At 40.4% G+C, this 26,348-nt stretch overlaps 2 protein-coding genes across 13 annotated transcripts; one reads left to right on the top strand and one right to left on the bottom strand.

Annotated features, from left to right (window-relative positions):
- Positions 1-34: 34 nt before the first annotated feature.
- Positions 35-11,414, bottom strand: LOC133662092 (arfaptin-1-like). Of its 5 annotated transcripts, none has more exons than XM_062065778.1 (8): positions 11,049-11,182; positions 8,730-8,810; positions 8,275-8,374; positions 4,082-4,182; positions 3,787-4,008; positions 3,559-3,716; positions 1,637-1,811; positions 35-1,569 (listed from the first exon to the last, which is right to left on the bottom strand). In XM_062065778.1, exons 2-8 carry the CDS (start codon positions 8,796-8,798, stop codon positions 1,414-1,416), a joined length of 981 nt encoding a protein of 326 aa, XP_061921762.1. In that variant the 5' UTR covers positions 8,799-8,810; positions 11,049-11,182; the 3' UTR covers positions 35-1,413. The 5 variants fall into 5 exon arrangements, with proteins under 5 accessions (XP_061921762.1, XP_061921761.1, XP_061921759.1 ...); XM_062065777.1 differs by lacking the exon at positions 11,049-11,182 and adding an exon at positions 11,190-11,414 and having other exon boundaries at positions 36-1,569; positions 4,082-4,185; positions 8,730-8,807; XM_062065775.1 differs by lacking the exon at positions 11,049-11,182 and adding an exon at positions 11,190-11,412 and having other exon boundaries at positions 36-1,569; positions 4,082-4,185.
- On the top strand, positions 8,825-25,196 carry LOC133662090 (type II inositol 3,4-bisphosphate 4-phosphatase-like). Of its 8 annotated transcripts, XM_062065768.1 has the most exons (18): positions 15,434-15,813; positions 15,954-16,027; positions 17,110-17,191; positions 17,245-17,308; positions 17,374-17,521; positions 17,592-17,722; positions 19,551-19,658; positions 19,730-19,838; positions 19,976-20,141; positions 20,216-20,353; positions 20,417-20,513; positions 20,577-20,755; positions 23,066-23,189; positions 23,254-23,380; positions 23,874-24,112; positions 24,197-24,294; positions 24,354-24,508; positions 24,660-24,993. In XM_062065768.1, the coding sequence occupies exons 1-18, from the start codon at positions 15,751-15,753 to the stop codon at positions 24,895-24,897; spliced, it is 2,340 nt and encodes a 779-aa protein (XP_061921752.1). In that variant the 5' UTR covers positions 15,434-15,750; the 3' UTR covers positions 24,898-24,993. The 8 variants fall into 8 exon arrangements, with proteins under 8 accessions (XP_061921755.1, XP_061921756.1, XP_061921751.1 ...); XM_062065771.1 differs by lacking the exons at positions 15,434-15,813; positions 15,954-16,027 and adding exons at positions 8,825-9,052; positions 15,060-15,170 and having other exon boundaries at positions 20,417-20,755; XM_062065772.1 differs by lacking the exons at positions 15,434-15,813; positions 15,954-16,027 and adding exons at positions 8,825-9,052; positions 15,108-15,170 and having other exon boundaries at positions 20,417-20,755.
- Positions 25,197-26,348: the final 1,152 nt, after the last annotated feature.

Genomic DNA, 26,348 nt, shown 5'->3' on the forward strand with positions numbered 1-26,348 from the left:
ACTAAATGCGTACAAAGGTGCAGGGCAACACACAAATAATATTTATCCGTATATTCTGCCATGGTTTATTTATTTTTAAAAGACACCAACAACAGCAAACTCCATTTCATCACTTCCCGTAAAGACACATTCAAATAGTTAAAGAGCAGCCAGCCTGCGAGGACTTGACTAAACCTCCTAAATGTTTGACAGTAACTGACGTTCAGTCTCTTAAACATTAAACATACTTTTACAGTAAGAAATCCTTCAAAAGTCAAATATGGCATTAAAACACAATGCATGTACTCTTGGCTGCGGTGTAAAATGGGAAACAACAAACAAAAGGAAGTAAAACAATTTGTCCAGTAAAAAAAAAAAAGAAGAAAAAGAAGAACATAATTGTTTTGGTCATAATTTAAAGTTGGAATGTTAGATTAGTTCCCTTAAAATATCTTTTTTGGGGACATTATTGCACACAAATATGGTTTATTGCCTCTTGCCAATGAAGACATATTTGTTGGAGACCTCTGTAACGCTTCAAGGAGTGAGGGGAGGCACAAATAAAGTTGATTTAAAAGCAGAAGAACACAATATAATTACCATGTGATCCCATAGAACTTCTATAATTAATTATAATTAATAGTATTCACACACCCTAAATACTTCTGTCACATTAAACGGCAAGTCTCCCAATAGTCACCGGGTGTGTGGGCTAAAAAAGCAAGTAACCCCAATCAATATTTAAATAGGTTAAACATTTTTTAAATAAAGTAACATTAGCATTAACAGCTGTGGCTGGAGGCAACTTTTTGGTGTATTTTTTTTTTTTGTATCAACTCCACAAAATGGTGCTTGCTTCTTTTCAAGTATCATTTGTGGTCAGCATCCAACAGCTTTATTTATCTCTGCATGCACTTTAAAATGTTGGTGTGAAAGTCATGTGTTGCACACTTTTCAATGAACTCATCAGCGCTATGAATGCTAACTTAGCAGTTATCTCCTCACCGCTTCCACAAAATGGCTTCTGTTGCCGCTGTAAAGTGCAATCAATATAGTTGATCATAAAATGACCATGTGGTCTAACAGAGCAACATTTTCCCTTTCTCATGCACTCCAAGTCATTTTTTAATGTACAAAAACAAACTTGTTATGTATAAAATTAGTTTTCAAGCAGCCTCTCCCTCCATCGCCTGCTTCCAATTAACACCCCATCCTTTTGCACTTTGGGTAAAAAAATGCACAGTGGCTATAATTAGACCCTGTACGGTACCATACTTCCCTCTGGTACCGTGATGACAACATAATCAACATATTTTCCATTTTCTCAATCACTTTGGCAGAACTTTCCACAACAGGTACTGTAAATTAAGTCAGCTATAAATAAACATTACATCCTACCGAACTAACCGCGGATCAACCGCTCCAAACAGCGTGTCAGGACTCCTCCACCCAAGAGGGGGCGTCCACGCTGGGGTTGGCGAGACGCTCGCCAGCCTGCTGTATGTTTTGCTGCAGGAATTTGTCACACAATGAAGCGTGAGCGGCCACGGCGCTGTGGAGCAGCCACAAGTTGTTGTGCAACACTTTCACCTGCGCACGTAAAACACACTTTGTTGCCTCTGAATCTGATTCAATTCCAATATGGCCGACGCTTTACCTTGTTTTCATCCAGCAGCTTAAGCTTGACAGTCAGGTCGTCCCTGATCTGCTCGTAGCGCTCCCTCTGGCTCTGGAAGTCCTTCTGGGCCTTTTCCAGTTTGGGAAGGGTGGTGGTGTCACGTGGGCCCAGGTTGAGCTCCTCCAAGTCCACCCGGTACGCGTCATACTGGATCCTGTGGGTGGGAAAAAAACAGATTTTTAGTAGAGATGTCCGATAATATCGGCAGTCCGATATTATCGGCTGATAAATGATTTAAAATGTAATATCGGAAATTATCAGTATCGGTTTCAAAAAGTAAAATGTATGACTTTTTAAAACGCCGCTGTACGGAGTGGTACACGGACGTAGGGAGAAGTACAGAGTGCAAATAAACCTTAAAGGCACTGCCTTTGCGTGCCGGCCCAATCACATAATATCTACGGCTTTTCACACACACAAGTGAATGCAAGGCAACAGCCATACAGGTCACACTGAGGGTGGACGTATAAACAACTTTAACACTGTTACAAATATGCGCCACACTGTGAACCCACACCAAACAAGAGTGACAAACACATTTCGGGAGAACATCCGCACCGTAACACAACATCAACACAACAGAACAAATACCCAGAACCCCTTGCAGCACTAACTCTTCCGGGACGCTACAATATACACCCCCCGCTACCCTTCTACCCCCCACCCCCTCAACCCCGCCCACCTCAACCTCCTCATGCTCTCTCAGGGAGAGCATGTCCCAAATTTCAAGCTGCTGTTTTGAGGCATGTTAAAAAAAAATAATGCACTTTGTGACTTCACTAATAAATATGGCAGTGCCATGTTGGCATTTTTTTCCAAAACTTGAGTTGATTTATTTTGGAAAACCTTGTTACATTGTCTAATGCATCCAACGGGGCATCACAACAAAATTAGGTCTAATAATGTGTTGATTCCACGACTGTATATATCGGTATCGTTTGATATCGGAATCGGTAATTAAGAGTTGGACAATATCTGAATATCGGCAAAAAAGCCATTATCGGACATCTCTAATTTTTAGTTACCTATGACAAGTACAAAACATCTCTGTGTGGGTGTGAAATACTATTTCATATCACAACTAGATGAAGCAATTCCGTAAGGAATTGCATGTGAACGCTCCAATGCTGAAGTTGAACTGAAATGCTGGAATTTTTTCAGAATTGTTGAAGTAGAGCACACAATTCCTGACCAGGCTGAATATTTTGAAGTTGGAACAGATGATTGAATCAGATGGAAAATGTGGGAGTTGTGGAACTTTGAAAAATGTCCCATTGATTTCAATGGGACATTTCCCCAAAAATTTGGGAATTTGGGGTAAAACGTGAATTTTTTTGAAAATGGTAAAAAAACTTGATGGTCTGAATGGTTGGTTATGGAATTTTTTTAAATGGTCGAGAAATGTTGATGTAGTAACATGTTGAATTGAGAAATTGTATTACAGAATTCCTGGAATTTCTCTCAAAAAACAACTTTGTTTTTTGTCTTAATTAAGAGGAATGTTTTGACGGTGGAATGGTTGAAGTGGGTTGAAAAATGTGGGAGGAGTTGTCGCCAGAAAAAAGTGTGGAAATAGGGCAAAAAATAAGGGAAATAGGGAAAAAAGTCCCGGAAAACCTGGATTTCTGGGAAATCTGGGAATTTTTGGAATTTGTCAAAGGAAAGCCCGCAATTCCCGAATAGGCTGAACAGTGTGGAAGGTAGAGCGCGCCAAAATCTGGAGAAGAAAATAATAATAAGTTGAATAATAAATAGATGAATTTTGGTGTACCCATGTGTAACCATGTGTGTGAATGCTTTAAGGTATTCACACAATTAACTTTCATAATTCATGCTCATACAGCCAACATTATCACATCCAAGATTGGTAACAGGAAGTGACTATGAAGAGCTCCGCCCACCTGATGGCCTCGTACTGCTTGGCATTTCTCATGGTGTCCTCGATGGTCTTGTTGACCAGCGTATGCATGTCAGATGTGAAGGAGTTGAAAGCGGCTACCAGAGTCTCGCCGTCTTTGGACAGAAACTTCTGAGCCTCTGCATTGATGCCAAACTCCACCTGACGGCAGAATCGTAGAACAACATTCGTCGCCAGACGTTAGCCTCATCCCATCAGCGATTGGACTCACATGTAGCGAGGGTGTTTTGAGGCTCAGTTCAGCAAAGGCGTTCCCCAACGTCTTCTGGGTGGTGGTGAGCTGAGCCAGCTGACTGGCCAGAGTCTGCGCCAGCTGGGTGACGTGATTGTAGCGCTGACGGTCGTCTTTGAGCAGCTCCAAGCGGGGATTCAGGCCCAGGTCCACGGTGTGAGATCCTCGGCCCAGTTTCTCCGACAGAGCCTGCCTGGTGCACTGCGGACAAGGATACTTATTGATCATGTCATGTGACTCATTGATTATGCACATCATAGGAAAGGGGCCTGACCTTGTAGGTGTTGATGCTCCACTTGCGGACCATCTGCAGCTTCTCACTGGCCGGGTTCTTGTTGTCGCTGTAGACAACCACATGTGTGCTCTTCTGTGGTGCTGCTGTGAGGTCATGATGATGCCATTATTCACATTGTAAAACTGACTTTTTGATGATGTTCTATCGGTAATGTGTGTCCCTAGAAATTAATGGGATGCAACGATTATACATGGTGATTCAAAAAGAATGCGCCAAAATCATAACGCATTTATTCAGTTCTAAAGCATTGTAATAGACCAGGGGTGTCAAACGTACGGCCCGAACAGGTTTTTTCCGGCACGCGTGAAGAGTTTGCCTGTTATTAAAATGAGCTGCTTGGTTTTTTTCAACGAAGGAAACTGCTGTTTTAAATTTGTCCACTGGATGTCACAATAGCAATTCTGTTAGGCAAGCAAACGGTTTAAAACGGGGCCAAGCAAGAGGTACACAGTAAAGGGGGATTGTGGCTTCTCCTCCTCGACCCACATGGAACTTAAAACCTGCCTCGTTGCCCCAAAATGTCTCTGTCAAACACGAGAAAAGTGAACTTAACCTTTTTGAATAGTTTTTACCTCAGTTTCTTATGGTTTGTTGAGTTAGCACTGGATTGATACGTGGACATGACAAAGGAGGTATTTGATACCTAGAAGAGTTTACATGCTGTATTTTTTGTTCAATCCCAGAAAGACTGTGACTTAAAGTTTAATCCTGGCTTTGTGTTTTCATTGTGTTTTTGAAGATGCACCAATTTCCTCAGATTTTTCGACAAACTTGAAGTGTTTTGTCCCGAGGATTATTTGTGATTTGTACGTTTTCATAATGTGCTTGTTCTATTTTTGGCCAAAGTAAAACAAAGAAAACAACCTGAAGTTGTCTTTATTTTTAAGTTATCATGCCATGACTTTACCATTACGGCCCACGTGGCAATCGATTTTCCTCCATGCGGCTCTTGAGCTAAAATGAGTTAGACACCCCTGTAATAGACTGAATCCATGGTCGTTTGATACAGGGGTTATTCAAGTTTTATTGTGTTACAATTTCACTGGTGTGGTCATGTAAATCTTTCGGCGCCATTCAATTGTTAAGAAGACCACATGTTTATTTACCCTCAAAATGGGAACTTCTCAACAGAAGGCGTTTTGTGTGCTTAAGTTTGCAAAAACAAATGCCATTGTCACGGTGCAGCGTGCTTTTAAACAGAATTTGGTGGTGGCCATTTTGAGCACTTGTAAAGCATGAAATAAATACTCGAAGTTATGTACAACACATGTGTTCAAGCTAGGTTTTCTATTGTTTTTCATTTTGGAAATATCGAGTGAAAATTTTGGCTTATTCTTTTTGAATCACCCTGTATGTTACAATTACAGTCTGAGTAATAGTCAGGGTATCACGATTATCATGCATTGCGTAATTTCACAACAAAAATGTAGAGAATTACAGACATTCCTTCGAGATTTTGATGTTATTTTTAACTGTCGGAAATGACAGTAATCAAATAGTAACATTATAACAACAGTACAAAATAATACATATACACACAAAGGTGTTACCCACAATAAATTCATCATTGTATAATTAATATAAGACTAAACCCGGATTTCCACTGGATGTGTTACAGCAGTTAAACGTCGCCGCCATCTGCCGTCCTGCTGTTCTGCTGTGCAGCGAAATAGCGAAGACTGGTACGAGATCTCGCAAATTTGCATGTAATGACGTGATAAGGGGAGTTGTATTAAAGCAAACCACAAATAGTTAATTCCGTCCTTCCAGAGGAGCAGAAACAAATAGACTCGGCCCTGCCATTTGAGATATTTACGTAACGCCGGGGCAGTACTGTGGAACAGGGGTTAGTGCATGTGCCTCACAATAGAGTAGTCCTGAGTTCAATCCCAGGCTCGGGATCTTTCTGTGTGGAGTTTGCATGTTCTCCCCGTGACTGCGTGGGTTCCCTCCGGGTACTCTCACCGCCAAAAACATGCACCTGGGGATAGGTTGATTGGCAACACTAAATTGGTCCTAGTGTGTGAATGTGAGAGTGAATGTTGTCTGTCTATCTGTATTGGCCCTGTGATGAGGTGGCGACTTGTCCAGGGTGTACCCCTCCTTCCGCCCGAATGCAGCTGAAATAGGCTCCAGCACCCCCCGCGACCCCAAAAAGGGACAAGCGGTAGGAAATGGATGGATGGGATGGACGTAACGGCGGCTGAACGGCAACACCGTGGAACGTCTCAAGCTTTGCCGTTCATCTGTACTCACAGGCGGGCGTCTATGACGGCACTGACATGACTTAACTCATGGAAAAGACGATAGTTTTACCTTGCAGAACGACAACTTTTTTTTTTTGTGGCAAGCAACAACACAACAGTAACATCATCCTTGGAGAGCATTCTACACACGCATCTGCTTCCTTGGTCCACGTATTAGCTGGTTTTTGACACAGGACCCCATATCCCTGAATATGTGAGATTTGAAGTGGTGGTCCAGCGAGCGTCTGTTGTCATAGCGTTCTGGGCAGCATTTTGCCTTTCCCAAAGAAAAATGCCCTATTCCTGCGTTGTTTTAGGCTGTTATAATCGTTCAACATGCGAAAAGGATAAAAGTTTCTTCAGAGTTCCTCGAGAGGTAATCAAGAAGGGCGAAAGAGTGCAAGATTTTACGAAAAACGACGAGAACAGTGTCACACAGTCCAGACCAAGAGAGCAGAGTCGCCAGTGATCACTTTGTTAAACGTTTGTTTGACAAACACAAAGGCAACAAACATAGTTGTCGACGCAAAGTTCAATCATGAAATGCAATCTTCCAAGAGCAAAAACGATGCATATTTATCCAGGAGAGTCTTGATACAAATTTCCTTGACCCAGCCACACACAAAGAAGTTGTAGACCTTCATGGTTTTTTCAAGCTCTCAGTTGTGTAGAATGATGTCTGGAGCACAAGATAGTTCGACATGTCTTTGTACGCGACCGACGAAGAATCTTTAGGATCACTCGACAAATCTTTTTTTTTTTTTTTATATAGTATAGGGATCTATTCCATTGCATAATTTGATTATTTGCTCGTATCTGCTTTTAATGGTAAGATCTAAGCCCCTTCCATACTCAGATAGTTCACACTGTTTTCTGCACAGTAGCCATGTTGGTTTGGTGGTCCACCACTTTGTTTACTTCCGTTCGAAAGTCACGTGACGGAATATACCTGTATATGATTTTTTAATTTTGGATTTACAGAATCAGCATTTGTGTCAAAGAGGGGGGAGTTTGCTGCTTTGTCCTACTGCCATTTTAAACTCATGTAGCATTCTATCATGTCTCTTGATAGGTGCAGGGAGTACTGAAAATAACGTACCAGCATAATGTCGGATTATAGCAGTCCTTCTCAAATAGTGCGGCGAGCCCCCCTGGGGGGGCGAGGTGGGATACCAGGTGTGATCTCGGGGAACATAATAATAATAATAATGGATTAGATTTATATAGCGCTTTTCTAGGCACTCAAAGCGCTTCACAGAGAAGTGAGAACCCATCATTCATTTTTACATCTCATTCATTCATCATTTATTCACCGGTGTGAGCGGCACCGGGGGCAAGGGTGACGTGTCTTGCCCAAGGACACAACGGCAGCGTTTTTTTTGGATGGTAAGAGGCGGGGAGCGAACCTGCAACCCTCAGGTTTCTGGCATGGCCGCTCTACCCACTACGCCATACCGCCCCTAAACATGCTTTTTTTTCTGCCATACCGAATATAATGAAGCGTATGTAGCACTTGGCTTCACTGTAACCACAGTGGGTGACAAGGAAAGACTTACAATGTTATGCAGAAGTATAGTTATAACAATTTTATAGACAAATTATACTATTTATAGACACAGTCCTAGCGGGGGCGTGATAGAAAATATTTGAGAAGCACTGGTTTATAGCGAGTGAGGAGAACTGAAACCCAATAACCGTGATGTTTAAAATTTACGGTTAAAACCAGTTAATCATTGCATCCCTGTCTTAAACGTGTCCTTCTCTCAAGAACATAATACTGCCTCTGACCTGCTCCTCGTTAGATGAACCTGCCACATGGATACACTCATTATATAAAGAGGCTTTGCAACACATCTTGGTGAAAAAGTGCATATTATTGGATATCTAACAAACCAAATTAATTGTTCAATCATACAACTAGTTTACCGCAGCTCTGTTCTGTTTCCATTGTGACTTTTGTGGTGGCTTTGTCCATACAGGAAGTGATGTCATTACTGGTGGTGTGGTCACAGTGGCTGTTCACTTCCTGTAAAAACACAAAAAGAAACTCGCTATTAGATTTTCTACAGGCTTTAAATGCAGCATAACAGCAGTAACTGACAGTAAGGGAGTCAGTAGTGCGGCACACATCGCCATGGAAACCACAGCTTTACAGAAGCCAATCAGAATCTGGATCAAAAGGGCTGACGATGACTCCTTGTTGTAAAGGGTAAGGTCAAAGGTGATTAGACCTGGGGGGCTTCAGTCTTTTAGGTGACTCAAAGAGACAGGCAGACATGCGAGGGTCACAGGCTACGTTCACATTTAAACAGGCAGTTTTAGGCAGGTAGCACACACACACAAAAAAAAATATTGTAAAAACAAATAAAAACAACATTTACGTTCTCCATCTTCTCCTCTGTTATGCCAACAACACCTGGTGGTGGCTCCATCACCTCCATCATCATCATGCTCCTCTTCTCCTGTGAAAAAGCAGCAGAAAAAAAGACCAGATTCAAGGTTCAACAAACTGTGAGTCAAATCCTAAACTCTGAGTTGACTTACTCCAAGATTGGAAACTCAAATGTTTTTTGATTACTGAAGAACAGATCTAACTGACCTAATTCAACTCTGACTATGTTGTAAATTAATTCCGTGCATGACCACAGAAAAAAGTTGTCTTTCTTTCCTCGACTGGAATCGAAAGTGTTAAGGCATGCTTATGGTGAGTATGAACATATTTTTTTCCTTTAGAAAGAAAAGTAATATGGTAGTAATAATATCGAATTGAATTGTTGTCCAATTTAATGCATGAGTTTGAATGCAGTAGTTATTTTTAATCACATTTTCTTATTAGCACACAGGGGAAAAAGTAGTGTACTGTACTGGAATTTATTTATTTTCTGGCTTTTAACATTACGTGAGTTGTGTGGTCCTCTGTGTTTTTAAATTTGTATTTCTATTCATTGTTTTAATTGGTTTTACCCTTTAACACCGTTATACATTTCTTTTTATATTGTTTTATATTGGTTTTATATTTATTTATTTTGTTTTTATTCAGTCATTGGAGCTTAGGATAGTATTTGAATTCTTGTTTTTAATATTTTTGTGCAGCACTTTGGAAACATTTTTGTTGTTTAAATGTCCTATATAAATTAAGTGGATTGGATTTGATTGGAATTAAACTCATCCTAATATAAATACGCACATTTAAACAGCTTAAAATTAATGACAAAATGAATGATATTTGTTTTGTTTTGACCTGTAAAGTAAATGCAAAGTTAATATTGTTTAGTATTACTTTTTGTCTTACATGGCAAGTTGTACCTAATTTTGTAAATAATGTTTACGAAGTTTATTTTCGACCGTAAAAAAATAGCAGTAATGATCGTCTTCAAGATATATATTCAAACAGTGTACATTTTCAAAAGATAAATTCAGATTGATTGAACCTTTTATTAGTAGATTGCACAGTACAGTACATATTCCGTACATTTGACCACTAAATGGTAACACCCGAATAAGTTTTTCAACTTGTTTAAGTCGGGGTCCACGTAAATCAATTCATGATACTTTTTGAGAGGGTGGGGTGTGGAGGGGTTTCCATTGCAATCAAAAGAGAACGAAGAGGCGGGAAAAAACGTGGGTTTGTTAAAAAATAAATAAATAAATAAATAAATAAATAAATAAATATATATATATATATATATATATATATATATATATATATATATATACATATATGAGTTGGAATTATATATATATATATATATATATATATATATATATATATATATATATATATATATATATGAGTTGGAATTATATATATATATATATATATATATATATATATATATATATATATATATATATATATATATATATATATATATATATATATATATATATATATATATAATTCCAACTCATATATATATATATATATATATATATATATATATATATATATATATATATATATATATATATATATATATATATATATATATATATATATATATATATATATATATATATATATATATATATATATATATATATATATATAACCTGCCCGGAAACGGGTTACATTCACAAAGTTACGAGGATAGGTTGGTTGCCTACAGCCAACTGGGGCGTTAGCTCTTTGCCGCGATGTGTCGCCACCTGGTGGTTACACACGGTGGTGCTCCCATCATCACCGCATCTTTGCAAAGTGAAGGCACCAATGAATGAGCCACGTTTTAATTTCAGCACATCATAGAGACTCTGTGGCAAGTTCGCTTTTATTTAGTAAGATAATACTTCACATAAAAACAAGTGCAAGCCGATGAAAGGTCACATGATAGATAAGACAGTAAGACACATATCGTCTACAGTCGAGGGCAAAGTACAAAGTCAAAGTATCATCTTATTTTTACAACCAAGTTAATCGGGCGGCTTCAAAACTAAACTTTGCATTCGGAAATGCTTACTTTCTTTAGAAAATCAATTTGACTTCTGTTTAATAGACGTGAGACAAACCTCTGCTTACTCATAAGGTGGGTCTCCAAACAAAATGTGTTTAGATTTAATCAAAACGCAACAATGAACAAAGTGTTTATAATGCAATACCACCCTTACTTAAAAAAATAATAGCTAGATTATCGTTATAGTTTAAAGTTTAGTAGGAAGTACAACGTTCTCTTACGTCTCGGGTAAACACAATCAACACTTACCCTAATATGTAAAGTTCTGGGAAAATGCCCTTTTTCCTCTTTAGGACATTCTTCGTTTAAACTGACATGTTTAAAACTCCCAAATAAAAGTGAAGTTTAAAGCAAAGAAAACATCAAACACACCCGGAAGTGTTTCCCTACCTTGTCTTCCTGTAGGTGCTTCTTTTCAATCACCGTGTTACCCGTAAAGGCGGTGACAGCAACGGCTCCATAGATATACAGGTATGCAGAAGACTAGATACACCAGCGGGCTGTCGCAACTATGCTAGCCACATGTCTACGTGGCGGCTACCTCGGTCGGGGCCAAGTTCCCCATATAAAGGAATGTACTGTACATGGAAAATCAATCATAACTTGTTAATTTCTTAACCAATTTCATGCAGTTTCTCTGACACTTTGCCCCAAGGCAGGCGGCTAAAAAGGGGCGTGTTCCGTCTACCTATTCATATCTATGTACGGATCTGAGTGACATTTGTCCCGAACAAACTAAAAAAATAACGATATAAAAGTCTATCGAAATATGTTTCATCATTAAACGTAGATGTTTGTTTTTAAAACAACTAGCACCACTTTATTGCACACATTGAGACGTTTAAAATGCTTAACCTTTACATTGTTTTTTACCTGCACGATCCTGTGCTGTGGTAATTTACACTTCGTGTTGATGTTATGTTACAGCACGACCACAAGGTGGCGCCAAAGTGTCTGTGCTGCACCTTTGTGACCTTTGACAAACACTGTCATCTTCTTGACGCTTTCAGTGTTTTCAAAGTCCACACACACACACACACACACACACACACACACACACACACACACACACACACACACACACACACACACACACACACACACACACACACACACACACACACACACACACACACACACACACACACACACACACACACACACACACACACACATTCTTGTATTTATTGCCTTCTTGAGACTTCCAAAAAATGCCTACCTCTTTAGGACCACCCTTTCAGGATATATAAAGATTTGTATTTACAACATTAATAATATATACATACTATGCAAATATAAAAACGCTGGTTGTGAAACATGAGTTGGAATTTAACAATCAATCAATCAATCAATGTTTATTTATATAGCCCTAAATCACAACAAGAAAAACTTTTGGCAGTATTATAATAAATGTCATAATTTTACTCAACGCAAGTCAACACTTTACAAGAAAAACTGAACATTTGTGCAATATTATGATAAAAGTTGGAATTACACTCAATAACAGTCGCAATTTTACAAGAAAAGCTTAAAATCTTGGCAATTTTATGAAAAGAGACGTAATTTTACTCGACAAAAGTCACAATTTTATAAGAAAACTTAAAAATGTTGGCAATATTATAATAATAATCTGAATTTTACTTGGCGAAATTATGACAAAAGTCATAATTTTACTCAAAAAATGTCACTATTTTACAAGAACAACAAAACATTGACAATATTGTGATTAAAGTCATAATTTTACTTGACCAATGTCACCATTTTGCATTAAAAAGTAATAATTTTACATTAAAAACTAATACGTTTACGAGAAAATATTGCAATATTACAGAAACAGAAAGAATATGAGAAATTGTTTCCAATTTTATAAGAAAAAAGTTGACACGTTGTGAGAAAAAGACCGCTTTTAATTTTTTTTTGTAATTGGTTTTTAAAGGCCTACTGAAACCCACTACTACCGACCACGCAGTCTGATAGTTTATATATCAATGATGAAATCTTAACATTATAACACATGCCAATACGGCCGGGTTAACTTATAAAGTGACATTTTAAATTTGCCGCTAAACTTCCGGTTCGAAACGCCTCTGCGGATGACGTATGCGCGTGACGTAGCCCGGCGAACACGGGTATGCCTTCCACATTGAAGCCGATACGAAAAAGCTCTGTTTTCATTTCATAATTCCACAGTATTCTGGACATCTGTGTTCGTGAATCTGTTTCAATCATGTTCATTGCATTATGGAGAAGGAAGCCAAGCAAGCAAAGAAGAAAGTTGTCGGTGCGAAATGGACGTATTTTTCGAACGTAGTCAGCCACAACAGTACACAGCCGGCGCTTCTTTGTTTACATTCCCGAAAGATGCAGTCAAGATGGAAGAACTCGGATAACAGAGACTCTAACCAGGAGGACTTTTGATTTGGATACACAGACGCCTGTAGAGAACTGGGACAACACAGACTCTTACCAGGATTACTTTGATTTGGATGACAAAGACGCAGACGTGCTACTGTGAGTATGCAGCTTTGGCTTTTTTTTGCGTATGTACGTAACTTTTTTAAAATATATAAGCTTTATGAACCTTGGGTTAGGTGAACGGTCTTTTGGGCTGAGTGATTGTGTGTGTTGATCATGTGTTTGAATTGTATTGGCGTGTTCTATGGAGCTAGGAGCTAGCAGAGGAGCTAGGAGCTAGCATAACACGTACCGTACCGTACGTGCGCGTCACGTACGTAACTTTTTAAAAATATATAAGCTTTATGAACCTTGGGTTAGGTGAACGGTCTTTTGGGCTGAGTGATTGTGTGTGTTGATCAGGTGTTTGAATTGTATTGGCGTGTTCTATGGAGCTAGGAGCTAGCAGAGGAGCTAGGAGCTAGCATAACAAACACGCAGGTGTTATTATGCAGGATTAATTTGTGGCATATTAAATATAAGCCTGGTTGTGTTGTGGCTAATAGAGTATATATATGTCTTGTGTTTATTTACTGTTGTAGTCATTCCCAGCTGAATATCAGGTACCGTGAGTATGCAGCCTTGGCTGCTAAACATTCGATAACTTGACCGTATGTGCGCGTCACGTACGTAACTTTTTAAAAATATATAAGCTTTATGAACCTTGGGTTAGGTAAACTGTCTTTTGGGCTGAGTGATTGTGTGTGTTGATCAGGTGTTTGAATTGTATTGGCGTGTTCTATGGAGCTAGGAGCTAGCAGAGGAGCTAGGAGCTAGCATAACAAACACGCAGGTGTTTTTATGCAGGATTAATTTGTGGCATATTAAATATAAGCCTGGTTGTGTTGTGGCTAATAGAGTATATATATGTCTTGTGTTTATTTACTGTTGTAGTCATTCCCAGCTGAATATCAGGTCACCCTCGGCTCTCACAGCATCTTCCCTATCTGAATAGCTTCAACTCCCCACTAGTCCTTCACTTGCACTTTACTCATCCACAAATCTTTCATCCTCGCTCAAATTAATGGGGAAATTGTCGCTTTCTCGGTCCGAATCTCTCTCACTTCATGCGGCCATCATTGTAAACAATAGGGAACTTTGCGTATATGTTCAACTGACTACGTCACGCTACTTCCGGTAGGTGCAAGCCTTTTTTTTATCAGATACCAAAAGTTGCAATCTTTATCGTCGTTGTTCTATACTAAATCCTTTCAGCAAAAATATGGCAATATCGCGAAATGATCAAGTATGACACATAGAATAGATCTGCTATCCCCGTTTAAATAAAAAAAAATCATTTCAGTAGGCCTTTAATCTTCATTATTTACTTCAAGTTATTACAGTATGTCTCTATATACATATGTATTTAAATTTTTAAATGAATTTTGGCCAAAGGGGGCGCATTTCAATTTCTTACACACACTTTTTATTTCATATGTTGGCCTGAGGGGGAGCACTTCTAAAACCGACACACAGTCAATTTGAAAAATCCCTCCTTTTTGGGACCACCCTAATTTTGATGGATTTCACCACCAGGGGTGCAAATGAGACATTCTCTATTAGATGCAATGGTTTTCCGTATTGGGACCATGATTTATGTCCTTACTTGTTCACCGGTCCTCATATGGAAGGTACTATTCCTTGTTGATGTCTCAAGAAGGGTAGAAATACAAGAACACGCACACACTCACACTCACACACACACTCACACTCACACACACACGCACACACACATCCAGGAAGCACTGCGTTGCTTTAGATATGGAAACACACATAGACTATGACATGTGTGTGTTTCCTCAACAGATGCAATGACAATGTGGCTTGTTTCTGTGGCGGTCACACTCCCGTTAGGAGCAGAGAAGTTGCTGTTTTACCGAGCAAGAGGCGACAACTCACGCCGCCGCCAGTTTGTGTGTAAGTTGTGCATGTTAAGAGGATTAGTGTGTGGGTAATGGTGGCTTTGCAACACACACATTTGAATTCTCTCTGAACTCACTTAATCTGATACACACAGACACAAAAACACACACAATTTCCGTTTCCTGGCAATTCTGCACTTTGCCCAACCAAGCGCTCCAGCCTTTTAATCTGCACATTTATCATGGCCCTTTAATCCTGTCGGCCATGATGATGATGATGATGATGATGAGGATGATGATAATGACAGAAGAGGATGATGCTCGACCACAGAGACATTTTGTTCTGTTTGTGTGTCATTTCTAAGGAGATCAGAAGACTAGGAAGTTTAAGTGGAATTCTTTGTTGGATTAATTCCCATCTTTTTGTTTAGTTTGACAAACTTTACATCTCAAAACAGGGAATATAGACAATTTTGTCATTGGAAACCGTGAGTCTTGCAAAAAGGGGCGGAAAACTGGAAGAGTTGGAAGCTGATAATGTTTTGTTTCAAAAAGCATGTTTTCAAGCCAGTTTGTGTCAGGAAGTTAACGGGAAGTAGACACGAGAGGAAGCTTTATCTTGCTGCTGGGAAAGAATGCGAGGAGTCATGATGGTGAAGTGTTTGGACCCAGAGGTGGGGATCAGCTCTGGTGGCCAGGTAGGGAGGATGCTGCCTCCTTTAGCTTAATGTCCTTCCCACAGACACATGTTTGTTGTAACCAATGGTCAATTAGGAGGTTAAATTTTAATGAATGATAATGACATCACATGACCTGTTGCCTCTTGTCTGCCAATTAGAGGAGCTTCTTTGGTTTCTCTTTGCCAGATCTGCTCAGGTCCTCAAAGAAGCCTCGCATCTCACTGAGCCTCAGGCAAGCAACATTTACAGTATATGTCGTCAAGGGATAATAGTGTGGACACCTGACTTGGATGTACTTTAAAGTAGTCTGTGTGCAGCCTGTATTGTTGTGTGTGGGAGGAGTGGACGGCACAGACACAAGGGGTGTAGTTTGGCTCTATGATTTATTATATATATATATATATATATATATATATATATATATATATATATATATATATATATATATATATATAAATGTATGTATGTATAATAACAAACAATAATAATAATAAACAATGGTATGGAGTGTGACAAAATCCAAGAGAGTGTATGGTGTGTGCGCGACTATGTGTATGAATTAACTGTTGAGTGCTACCGTAAATGTTGAGCGAGAGGCAAGTCCAAAAGGGGGCAGGGTAGGCTCAAAGATCCGTGAAACAAGCAGGAAGTCGGGGACTATAGCGGGGCGTAGGAGGTCCGTGTCCAAGCGGGAGGTCGAGATCCAAGAGGCAGTCCGGGAAGCAGAGGAACAAAGGATGACGCGACACACAGCTCGTCAACGCGGGAACGGAGATCCGCAGATTGGAGCGACAAGGAGGACATGAGACAATCAATAACACGGGGAAGAAAACACACAGAGCAAAGAGTGCGCATAGAGCTTGACGTGGCTTACTGTACACGAACAAATGGTTATGTTCTGGCGCCGGATAGCAGGTTGAGCAGGCTTATGAAGGCAGGACCTCTCATTAGCGCAAGGTGCGTTGATTGCTGATGGAAAGCAGCTGCTTGAGTGACGTGTGCAGGAGATGAGTGGCCGTGGGCGTGTCCTGAGGTGCTCATTGAAGAATGCGCATTGGCATGTGCCCGGGCCGTGACATGTATATCTGTATAGATTTACGACCCGCTGAACTATTGGTTAAATAGTTAGCAACACAAGTAATTCGATGGATAATTGTGTCGTGTCTACAGTCTAGCGGTACAGTCTGGGGCTGCACAAGTGCTTCCAGCTTTGGGGAGTTGCGGTTCAATGAGGGAAAGAGGAATTCTAACATGTACTTTGACGTTGTAAGTGTCCAAAAACCAAACTGTGCATGTTGTGTTGTCCATGCCCAGCATGACCGATGAAGTCAACATCAGGGAGGTGCACATGTCCCAGCCACACGCGGAGGAAGAAACTTCTTCTTCTGCAGAAGAGGTATAGGTGGAGTCCTGCTTAGTTTGAACCTGGCTTACATTTCCTGTCTTCAGAGCCCAGCCCTGTGTGAGCTTCTGCACAGCCGCATGCACCACAGCAGCCCACTCGTGAGAGCAGGTGAGCATTTAGCATCATCATCATCATCGTGGCGATGCCTTCCTTACTTCTGTGTGTGGGTTCAGTGCTGTGTGCGCAGGTGTGTAAGGTGTACCGCTTTCAGACGGAGGACGACAGGTGGCTGCTGGTCCAGGAGCAAATGTCCGAGACGCTGTTGTCCTTCTCTTTACCCAAACAGCTACTGAGGATGCTCATGAGCCAGTTCACTAACATGTACACGCATGTTATTAACATATTTTGACGTGTACATACTTACACATCTAACTGGACCTCTCCGTCTCAGTCGGCACGAAGTGGAGAAGCTTAGCGACCTTTCACCCCACTGGGATGGCCTCCGATGTGATGTCATCAACCACTGCAGCTACCTGATTGGCTCCTACGAAGAGGCGCTTGAAAAGCTGCACACACTTTCAGGTGAGTAACACGTTTTACTTCCTGCTCACAACATGCGCCCTGGAGTGTCTTCTTCATTCAGCATTCATTAAGTGTTGGCGGTTGTTCACTTGAGTTTCAGTTTATTTCTAACATGCCATGTAATGCATCTCAGTTGTTTCATTACAGCACGTCAGAAAAGGAATAGGAAAAAGCACATCTTATTTAATCCCACCCCTTTTCGTATCGTATCAGTTTTATCCCATTTTGTTGTTCTCTGTTACAGAAGAGTGAATAAATAGAAAATAAGTATACGATATATAAGTAAACAAATATTAAATACATAAATGATCATGATCTCATGGTTTTAAAAGGTTCAAGATGTTTATCATAATTGTTCTTCTTTGTACTTTGTGAACACTTGTAGTTTGAACAGTCTCTCAAACTGAATCATATTAGTGCTTTGTTTGACCAATTGTTGTATATTCTTGGGTCGCTGATTATAGTTTGCTTTGTACATCATTTTAGCTGTTTGCAAATGCACCAAGTCGTTGAATTTCAATATTTGTGATTCAATAAATAAAGGGTTTGTATGTTCTCTATATCCAACATTATGTATTATTTTAATTGATCTTTTTTGTAACACCTTGAAGTGCACGTTTGTAGTTGTTTCCCATATTTCTACACAATAACTCAGATATGGTAACACCAGTGAGCAGTAAATAATATGAAGTGATTTTTGGTCCAGAACATGTTTTGCTTTATTCATTATTGACATATTTCTTGCTACTTTATGTTGTATATTTTTTACATTAAGTTTCCGGTTCATTTTATCATCTATTATTACACCCAAAAGTGTGTTTTGTTTTACCCTTTCAATGTCTACTACGTCTATTTGTAATTGTGTTTGACTTTCTCTTCTACTGTTACCGAATAACATTTTAGTTTATTGAGATTCAAAGATAGTCTGTTTTTGTCAAACTTTTTTTTAAAAATTTGTTTATATCTTATGTTATTTGTATTAGCTTTTGTGTGTTCTCTCCTGAACAAAACACAGTTGTGTCATCTGCAAATAATACCAACTTTAAGTCCTTTGTAACTTTACAAATGTTGTTTATATAGAGAATGAACAATTTTAGTCCCAGTATTGATCCTTGAGGTACGCCACAAGATATTTTCAGTTCTGTCGAAGTGTGTTCGCCTATCTTCACGTGTTGCTTCCTGTTGGTTAACTAGCTTCTAACCCATTTCAAGACTGATTCCATACCTTTCTAATTTGTTTATTAAGATGCTATGATTGATTGTGTCAAATGCTTTTGTTAGATCCATAAACACTGCAGCAGCACATTTTTTGCTATCTACTGCATTGGTAATCTCATCCGTTATTTCAAATAATACCATTGATGTTGAAAATGTTGTATCCGTATTGGTTGTCTGTGACTGTTTCATTTTTATTCATGAATTGTGGGCGGAACTTTTAGCATTTAAAGTGACAGCGCCCCAAAACTGTGAGGGATGATAAACAAAGGATACGATTAATAATAATAATAATGGATCCGATTTATACAGTGCTTTTTTCTGGTGACCCAAAGCGTGTTACATTGAGAACAAATTGTTCATTCCCACTATTTCAATGGTGATACGCTATTTGTTGTCACAGCTGTCCTGGGGTCGACTGATAGAAATCTGTCTGACAATTTACACCAACAGCCTCTCAGACCACCACCAAACATTCATTCACAGTCATTATTTTGTTTCTTTATAAATAAAAACAATGTTGTTTTCAAAACAATATTTGTATGTTGAATGTTACACTATATTATGCATTGCATTTATAATATTTTTCTTACTATCGTTTTCATTCAAACAGCATTGTCCTGCTTCAAGTCGAGTGGCTCCAAGTGGGACAAGCACCTTCAGTTTGTCCCCACAAACCTGCACGCTCAGCGGATGGAAGTCACCTGTCAGGACAGCACAGGTGTGCTATATGTTAAAAGAAGAAAAAATAAGATTCTCATGAGATTGACAGAAGTGGTTGTCACTTTTTAGGTGTGTGGTACCATGTGATCACCTTTGGTGCTCCGGCCGACCACTACCAGGCCTTCAAACATGGCGGTCTCAGGAGGGTGCTGGCCAAGCACGCTGACCACATGCACAGGTGAGCATCACCACCTCAAAGTAGGAAAATTAGTACTTTTTGTTCCATTTACTTCAAATAAAACAGAAACAATACTAAAATTGTCCATTTAGTTGTGAGTAGTGGTGCGGTAATTACTTAACATGGCCACCCTGCAGCTACGTGTGCTACTCCCAGGAGGAGAGCTCCAGGGCCCAGGCGGTGTTGGCTAGCGTGGCTCAGCTGCAGCCGCTCCTCTTCGGCCTCGCTGAGGAGCTGCTGTCCGTCTCCCTGGAGCACAGCGCTCCCCGGCTGCAGCGGGCTGCAGACGACCTAGCCCGACAGGTGAGCGGAATCTCCCCGACAACCCTTCACCCCGGTTGACAATCCCCCCGTGGCGGCGCTTCCTTTGTCTTCAGACGGAGAAGTTTGTTCACGCTCTTAAAGACGAGCTCGTGAGAAGCTCGTTGGGTGACATTCAACACAAACGCTGTCAAGACAAAGACGGCGGCCTCCATGACGCTTCACCTGACGACCAGCAACATGACGAGGAGTGGGCAAGTTGGACTTGGTTAGTGTTACATATCTCCGCCATGTGTGAACTTATGTTGTGTGCACAGGACAGAGTGTGGGCAAACGTCACGAACAGCCTGAGCTGCATCATCGTCATGGTGGACCGACTCCATGGGCAGCAGGACGGCAATCCAAACGACTGTGGTGTGTTTACTAACAACTCTGTATGTGCACTTTTATACACTTATGACCTTGTCCGCCCCCTAGGCTGTTGGCAGGAGCAGCTGCTCCCTCTGGTGATCACTCTCAGGGATTGCGTGCGTGAGGCGGTCCAGAGGGCTCAGGCTGCCATGACCTTTGTGGTCCTGCAGGCGGCGGCCTCCGCTACCGTTGTGCACGGCACCGCCAATCTTACTCTAAGACGACACGCCGTCTTCAGCCAGGCGGTGAGACACAACAACTTGACATTGAGGAGTGAGGAACGACTCAAACGTTAGCACCGCTGAGCTACCTTGCTAACATGAGTCACATATAAACAGCACTGAGGAAAAAACAATATAATCAAACGTACACCTCACATGTATGTAGCTGACTGAGGGATAGTTGGCAGAGGGTAAGGCAGGGGTGTCAAACGTACGGCCCGAGGGCCGGATCCGGCCCGCGAACAGGTTTTATCCGGCCCGCGGGATGAGTTTGCTAAGTATAAAAATCAACCTGAAATTTTTGAATGAAAGAGACTGCTGTTCTAAATGTGTCCACTGGATGTCGCAATAGCAATTCTTTGTATCTTTGTAGATGATGCTACATATGTACAAAATAAACCACATGATGTTAGTGCACCAGTCGAGGAAAATTATCAAACTACATAAATAACATACTGTAATTTGATTTTTAAATTATTTTTTTATCTTGATAGATTGAAAATTAACACCAATGAGTTGACTGATGAACATTATCACATAATTCATTCAGAAAGTATAAATAACGACAAATAAAGATAGAATACTATTAACCGCAACATGTAAGTGTAAAAAACCCCCAACAATATTATGATTTGTACAATTTCAGGATGTGATTGTTCTATTTTTGAACAAAGAAAACAATCTGAAGTTGTCTTTATTTTTAACTTATCATGCAGTGGTTTTACCAGTCCGGCCCACCTGGTAACCACCGGCCACCTACTCAGTGGCCTAGTGGTTAGAGTGTCCGCCCTGAGATCGGTAGGTTGTGAGTTCAAACCCCGGCCGAGTCATACCAAAGACTATAAAAATGGGACCCATTACCTCCCTGCTTGGCACTGAGCATCAAGGGTTGGAATTGGGGGTTAAATCACCAAAATGATTCCCGGGCGCGGCACCGCTGCTGCCCACTGCTCCCTTCACCTCCCAGGGGGTGAACAAGGGGATGGGTCAAATGCAGCTCTAGGACAAATTTCACCACACCTAGTGTGTGTGTGACAATCATTGGTACTTTAACTTAACAGATTTTTCTCCATGTGGCCCCCGATTTAAAATGAGTTTGAAACCCCTGGCGTAATGCTTTATTTTATGATGTGTATAATGATGCCTGTTTTGCCTAATCTGTCTTCTGTGGAGTAGTGGGTGTATACATGGGGCAGGTCAGGATATATCATGTCCATGCTGAAAGTTGGCCTTCATCACGTCATAAAAACCCAAAACTTCAAAACTCAGGGCATTCAATCGATTACAACTGGACTGCTTGGTTTGTCTTGGAAGACGTTTCGCTGCTCATCCGAGTAGACTTCATCAGTTTGTGCTCATAGACTTAGATTGGTCGACTGGGACTGGATCTGACAAACCAAGCAGTCCAGTTGCGATCGATTGAATGCCTTGAGATGACAAAGACCTGGATGAATGAGAACATTCATAGACAAACTTCAAAAGCGAAGTTTTTTGAGCACCGCTTCAATCAAAAGGGGAGGAAACAAGTGAGGGAGATTGGCTGTGCCATTCAACTATCGGGAATGACCCGGGAATGACACCATACCGGCCCCCGAGTTCAGTTCATAATTTAGGAAACAAACATTTTTGCAGCAAATTCCTAAAAACACAACAGTGCTCCTAAAGAGGAGCTTGGACCACTGTAAACACATTGGCAGATCCTTGCATTGACGTTTTAACCTTGCCAGCAAACATAGAAAACTAGGGTCCTAACTTGTGATTTATATAACAGAGGTGTTCCTCAAGGCACACATTCAAGTCCTGTCCTTTTTGGCAGTTTCACATGTTTTTGTAACGTGATTCATGTAAATAAGGCTTTGTTTACTTCAGATGCAGTTATAGTCATTTGTTCAATTAGTTTAGTTGTACCAGTAGTAATCTTCAAAGTTCCATTTTAGGTCCTCTCCTTTTCATTATTTGGACTTTTCAACTGGTGGCCTGCAAGTTCAGTTATAAAACTTGTGAGGGACTTACATTTTGCAGCAGATTCTTAAAAACAACTATTTAGAGTGCTATTTTTGACTAGCTTTTTTGCAGAAGGTCCTTAAAAACAACGGAGTGCTCTAACTCTGACACAATATTTAGACCAAAATCAAATGTCAACTCTAGCGAATGCTGGTTCTTTGGAATATACGAAATAAGACTAATACTGAAGAGAGAAGTCCGGCCCCCTGGTTTTTAGCTTTCTGGAAATGTGGCCCTCAAAACAATTTAGTTGAATATCCACAAACATACTTTTAAAGATCTAATTAAAAAAATATGTCAGGACACTGATTACACTTACCTGTCTTTCAGCTCTCAGCGACCACATGCGGCTTCCTGTTGAGGCTCTACGACGGTCTGGGGGATTCAAAGTTCCTGCAGCAGCTTCATGCAGTCGGAATCCTGGTTCAGTTTGAAGGCCTGCTCAGCACTTATGGTAGAAATGCATATGCGTACAGTACACAGTCACAACGTCCTTATGTGCATGCTGTGTGCATCAGGTGATGAAGTGGGGATGCTGGAGGATATGATGGTGGGGGTGGCTGACCTGGGGGGAGTCACATTTTCCCTAACTGAAGCAAAAACGGAACAACCCGAAGACCTTCAGCCGACCCTCAGAGGAACATTGTAAGACATTTGTAGGCGCAGCCATGGCATTGAGGGTGTTCGGGTTGGGGGCTTTAGGATCTTGTTTTTGATCTGCTGATGGCCTCATCAGACTGTGACCTTCAGTGTTTGCACACCCTTACCCAGTGTCATGATTCCACATAACAGTTAAGACTTTGTTGTCTATTTCCCTGTTTGGTATTATTTTCCTGTCCTGTGCTCTTGTTTTGGTAGTATTTCCTGTTTGATCTATTTTTCTATGTACCTTGTATTCATTGTCTTGCCTCCTGTTAATTAGTTCTATTTAGTTCCACCTTGTTCCTTCCTTCAGTGCTGGTTCATTATCTGCTTCAGTGTTCTGTTGCTATAGACCTCAGTTACTTTTACTCTGCCTGGTACCTAATAATAAAAGTACATTCTGCTTGCACTTTGCTTACCTTCTGTGCATCCTGGGATCACGCCAACAGCCATCACATCGTGTCTAATAAAGTGGCCCCTTGGTGTCTTTTTTCAGGGGCTCCATTGTTGTCAAGGTCCCACTGCCTACGTCAGCCTTCATGACACTGCCCGGTGAGCTGAGAGCAGGATGTTTGATTCCCATTCACCCTGTTCTCTTCAACATTGGCATCAACCAGCAGCAGACTGTGGCTGAGAGGTTTGGCAACAACTCCCTGCAGGAAAGGCTGAATCAGCAGAGCTGCGAGCAACTGAAAGTTTACTGTAACACGCTGAGAGATCACCTGCCCGACGCCGGTCGGTCCACACCACTACCATTAACCCCACACACCCAGCCAGGAATGGCCATTTTTACGATTAAAACACCCTCTTACTTTCCAGCTGGTGTGCAATCTCTGTGGGACCTGTTAGCATCTTTGAGTCAAAGCGTGGAAGCTCAGAGGAGGAAGAATGTGGAGGTGCTTTGGTTGGCTGCCTCGGTAAGAAAGTTAATCAGTTTGAGTGCGGGGAGGAGATAATAGACTCTCTATCTGTCAAGGTCTGTCGTCAAGTGAGCGGGGTGCGTCTAACCAGCTGTAAGAGCGCCAAGGACCGAACGGCAATGTCAGTGACACTGGAGCAGTGCATGCTGCTCAGGGACAAACATGCTCTCAGCCAACATCACTTTTGTGCTGCGCTGGACCAAATGAGGAGGTACAATTCCTTAAGGTTCCTCCTGCATGAGAGTGATGACTGACTTCTTCATTTGATCTAAAATGTTACCTTTAATTCCATTATTTTTCAATGTCCTCTTCATTCTTTCTCAAACCATTCTTTTGGTACACACATTAACACACACCTGCAGGTGTCATCTGTCCTGGGGGCAGATGTTGGGCTGTTATGCCAAATCGGGTCTAACACTGTTTGGGTTAGAGTCTGGGGAGAAGCCCTCGGACCAACAGAAGTCCAACTTCCCGCGGTGTTTTGCCCCAAAAGGCACGAGACCACACTTGTATCCTGTGGCTTTCCTGTTGGTGACTTCTCACCTCCTGGTTCTCTGGCTCATTCTTAGCCTGCTTGTGCTAGTGGCCAAGTACGAGTAGAGCCACACAGGCTGTGAAGGACAAAAAAAAAGCACAACAATCTATGATCAGCCCTAATAAACAGTTGATGATGAACCGTAAAAAGGAGCTGAATGTTTGTGTGCAGGGAGGGCTGCAGGATGGAGAACGTTCAGAAAAACATGGGAAGCAGGAAGTTTGCCTTCAGCCGCGTCCAGCTCCTTACCTTCCCAAAACTTTACAGACCTCCAGATGGCAGCTATGGATACTAGAAATCCTATGTTTTTGTTTTGTTTTGTGCATAACATTGAATAATGAATCGTGTAATCTTGTTTTTGTCAAAACAAAAAGTTAAACTGTTGAAAAAAGGCATATTGCATATTAAGATAAACTATTACAATGTAGCAATCATGTTAAATTAAAAATTGTTTTTATTCTATATAATATGATATTAATTAATATGTCTATATCAATATATATATATATATATATATATATATATATATATATATATATATATATATATATATATATATATATATATATATATATATATATATATATATATATATATATATATATACATATATATATATATATATATATATATATATATATATACATATATATATATATATATATATATATACACAAACTCAAAACCAGTGAAGTTGGCATGTTGTGTAAAGCGTAAATAAAAACAGAATACAATGATTTACAAATCCTTTTCAACTTATATTCAATTGAAAGACAAGATATGTAATGTTTGAACTGAGAAACAAAAATGTTTTTTTTTTTTAAATAATCATTAACTTAGAACAAAAAAGTTGGCACAGGGGCATTTTTACCACCGTGTTACATGGCCTTTCCTTTTAACAACACTCAATAAACGTTTAGGAACTAAGGAGACCAATTTTTTGAAGCTTTTCAGGTGGAATTTTTCCCCATTCTTGCTTGATGTACAGCTTAAGTTGTTCAACAGTCCGGGGTCTCCGTTGTGGTATTTTACGCTTCATAATGCGCCACACATTTTCAATGGGAGACAGGTCTGGAAAACAGGCAGGCCAGTCTAGTACCCACACTCTTTTACTACGAAGCCACGCTGTTGTAACACGTGCAGAATGTGACTTGGCATTGTCTTGCTGAAATAAGCAGGGGCGTCCATGAAAAAGACATTGCTTGGATGGCAACATGTTGCTCCAAAACCTGTATGTACCTTTCAGCATTAATGGCGCCTTCACAGATGTGTAAGTTACCCATGCCTTGGGCACTAATACACCCCCATACCATCACAGATGCTGGCTTTTGAACTTTGCGCCTATAACAGTCTGGATGGTTATTTTACTCTTTGGTTCGGAGGACACAACATCCACAGTTTCCAAAATAATTTCGAAATGTGCACTCGCCTGACCACAGAACACTTTTACACTTTGCATCAGTCCATCTTAGATGAGCTCAGGCCCAGCGAAGTCGGCAGCGTTTCTGGATGTTGT

This window comes from Entelurus aequoreus, linkage group LG12 (genome assembly GCF_033978785.1).
Source record: "Entelurus aequoreus isolate RoL-2023_Sb linkage group LG12, RoL_Eaeq_v1.1, whole genome shotgun sequence".
In the NCBI taxonomy this organism is placed as follows: Eukaryota; Metazoa; Chordata; class Actinopteri; order Syngnathiformes; family Syngnathidae; genus Entelurus; species Entelurus aequoreus.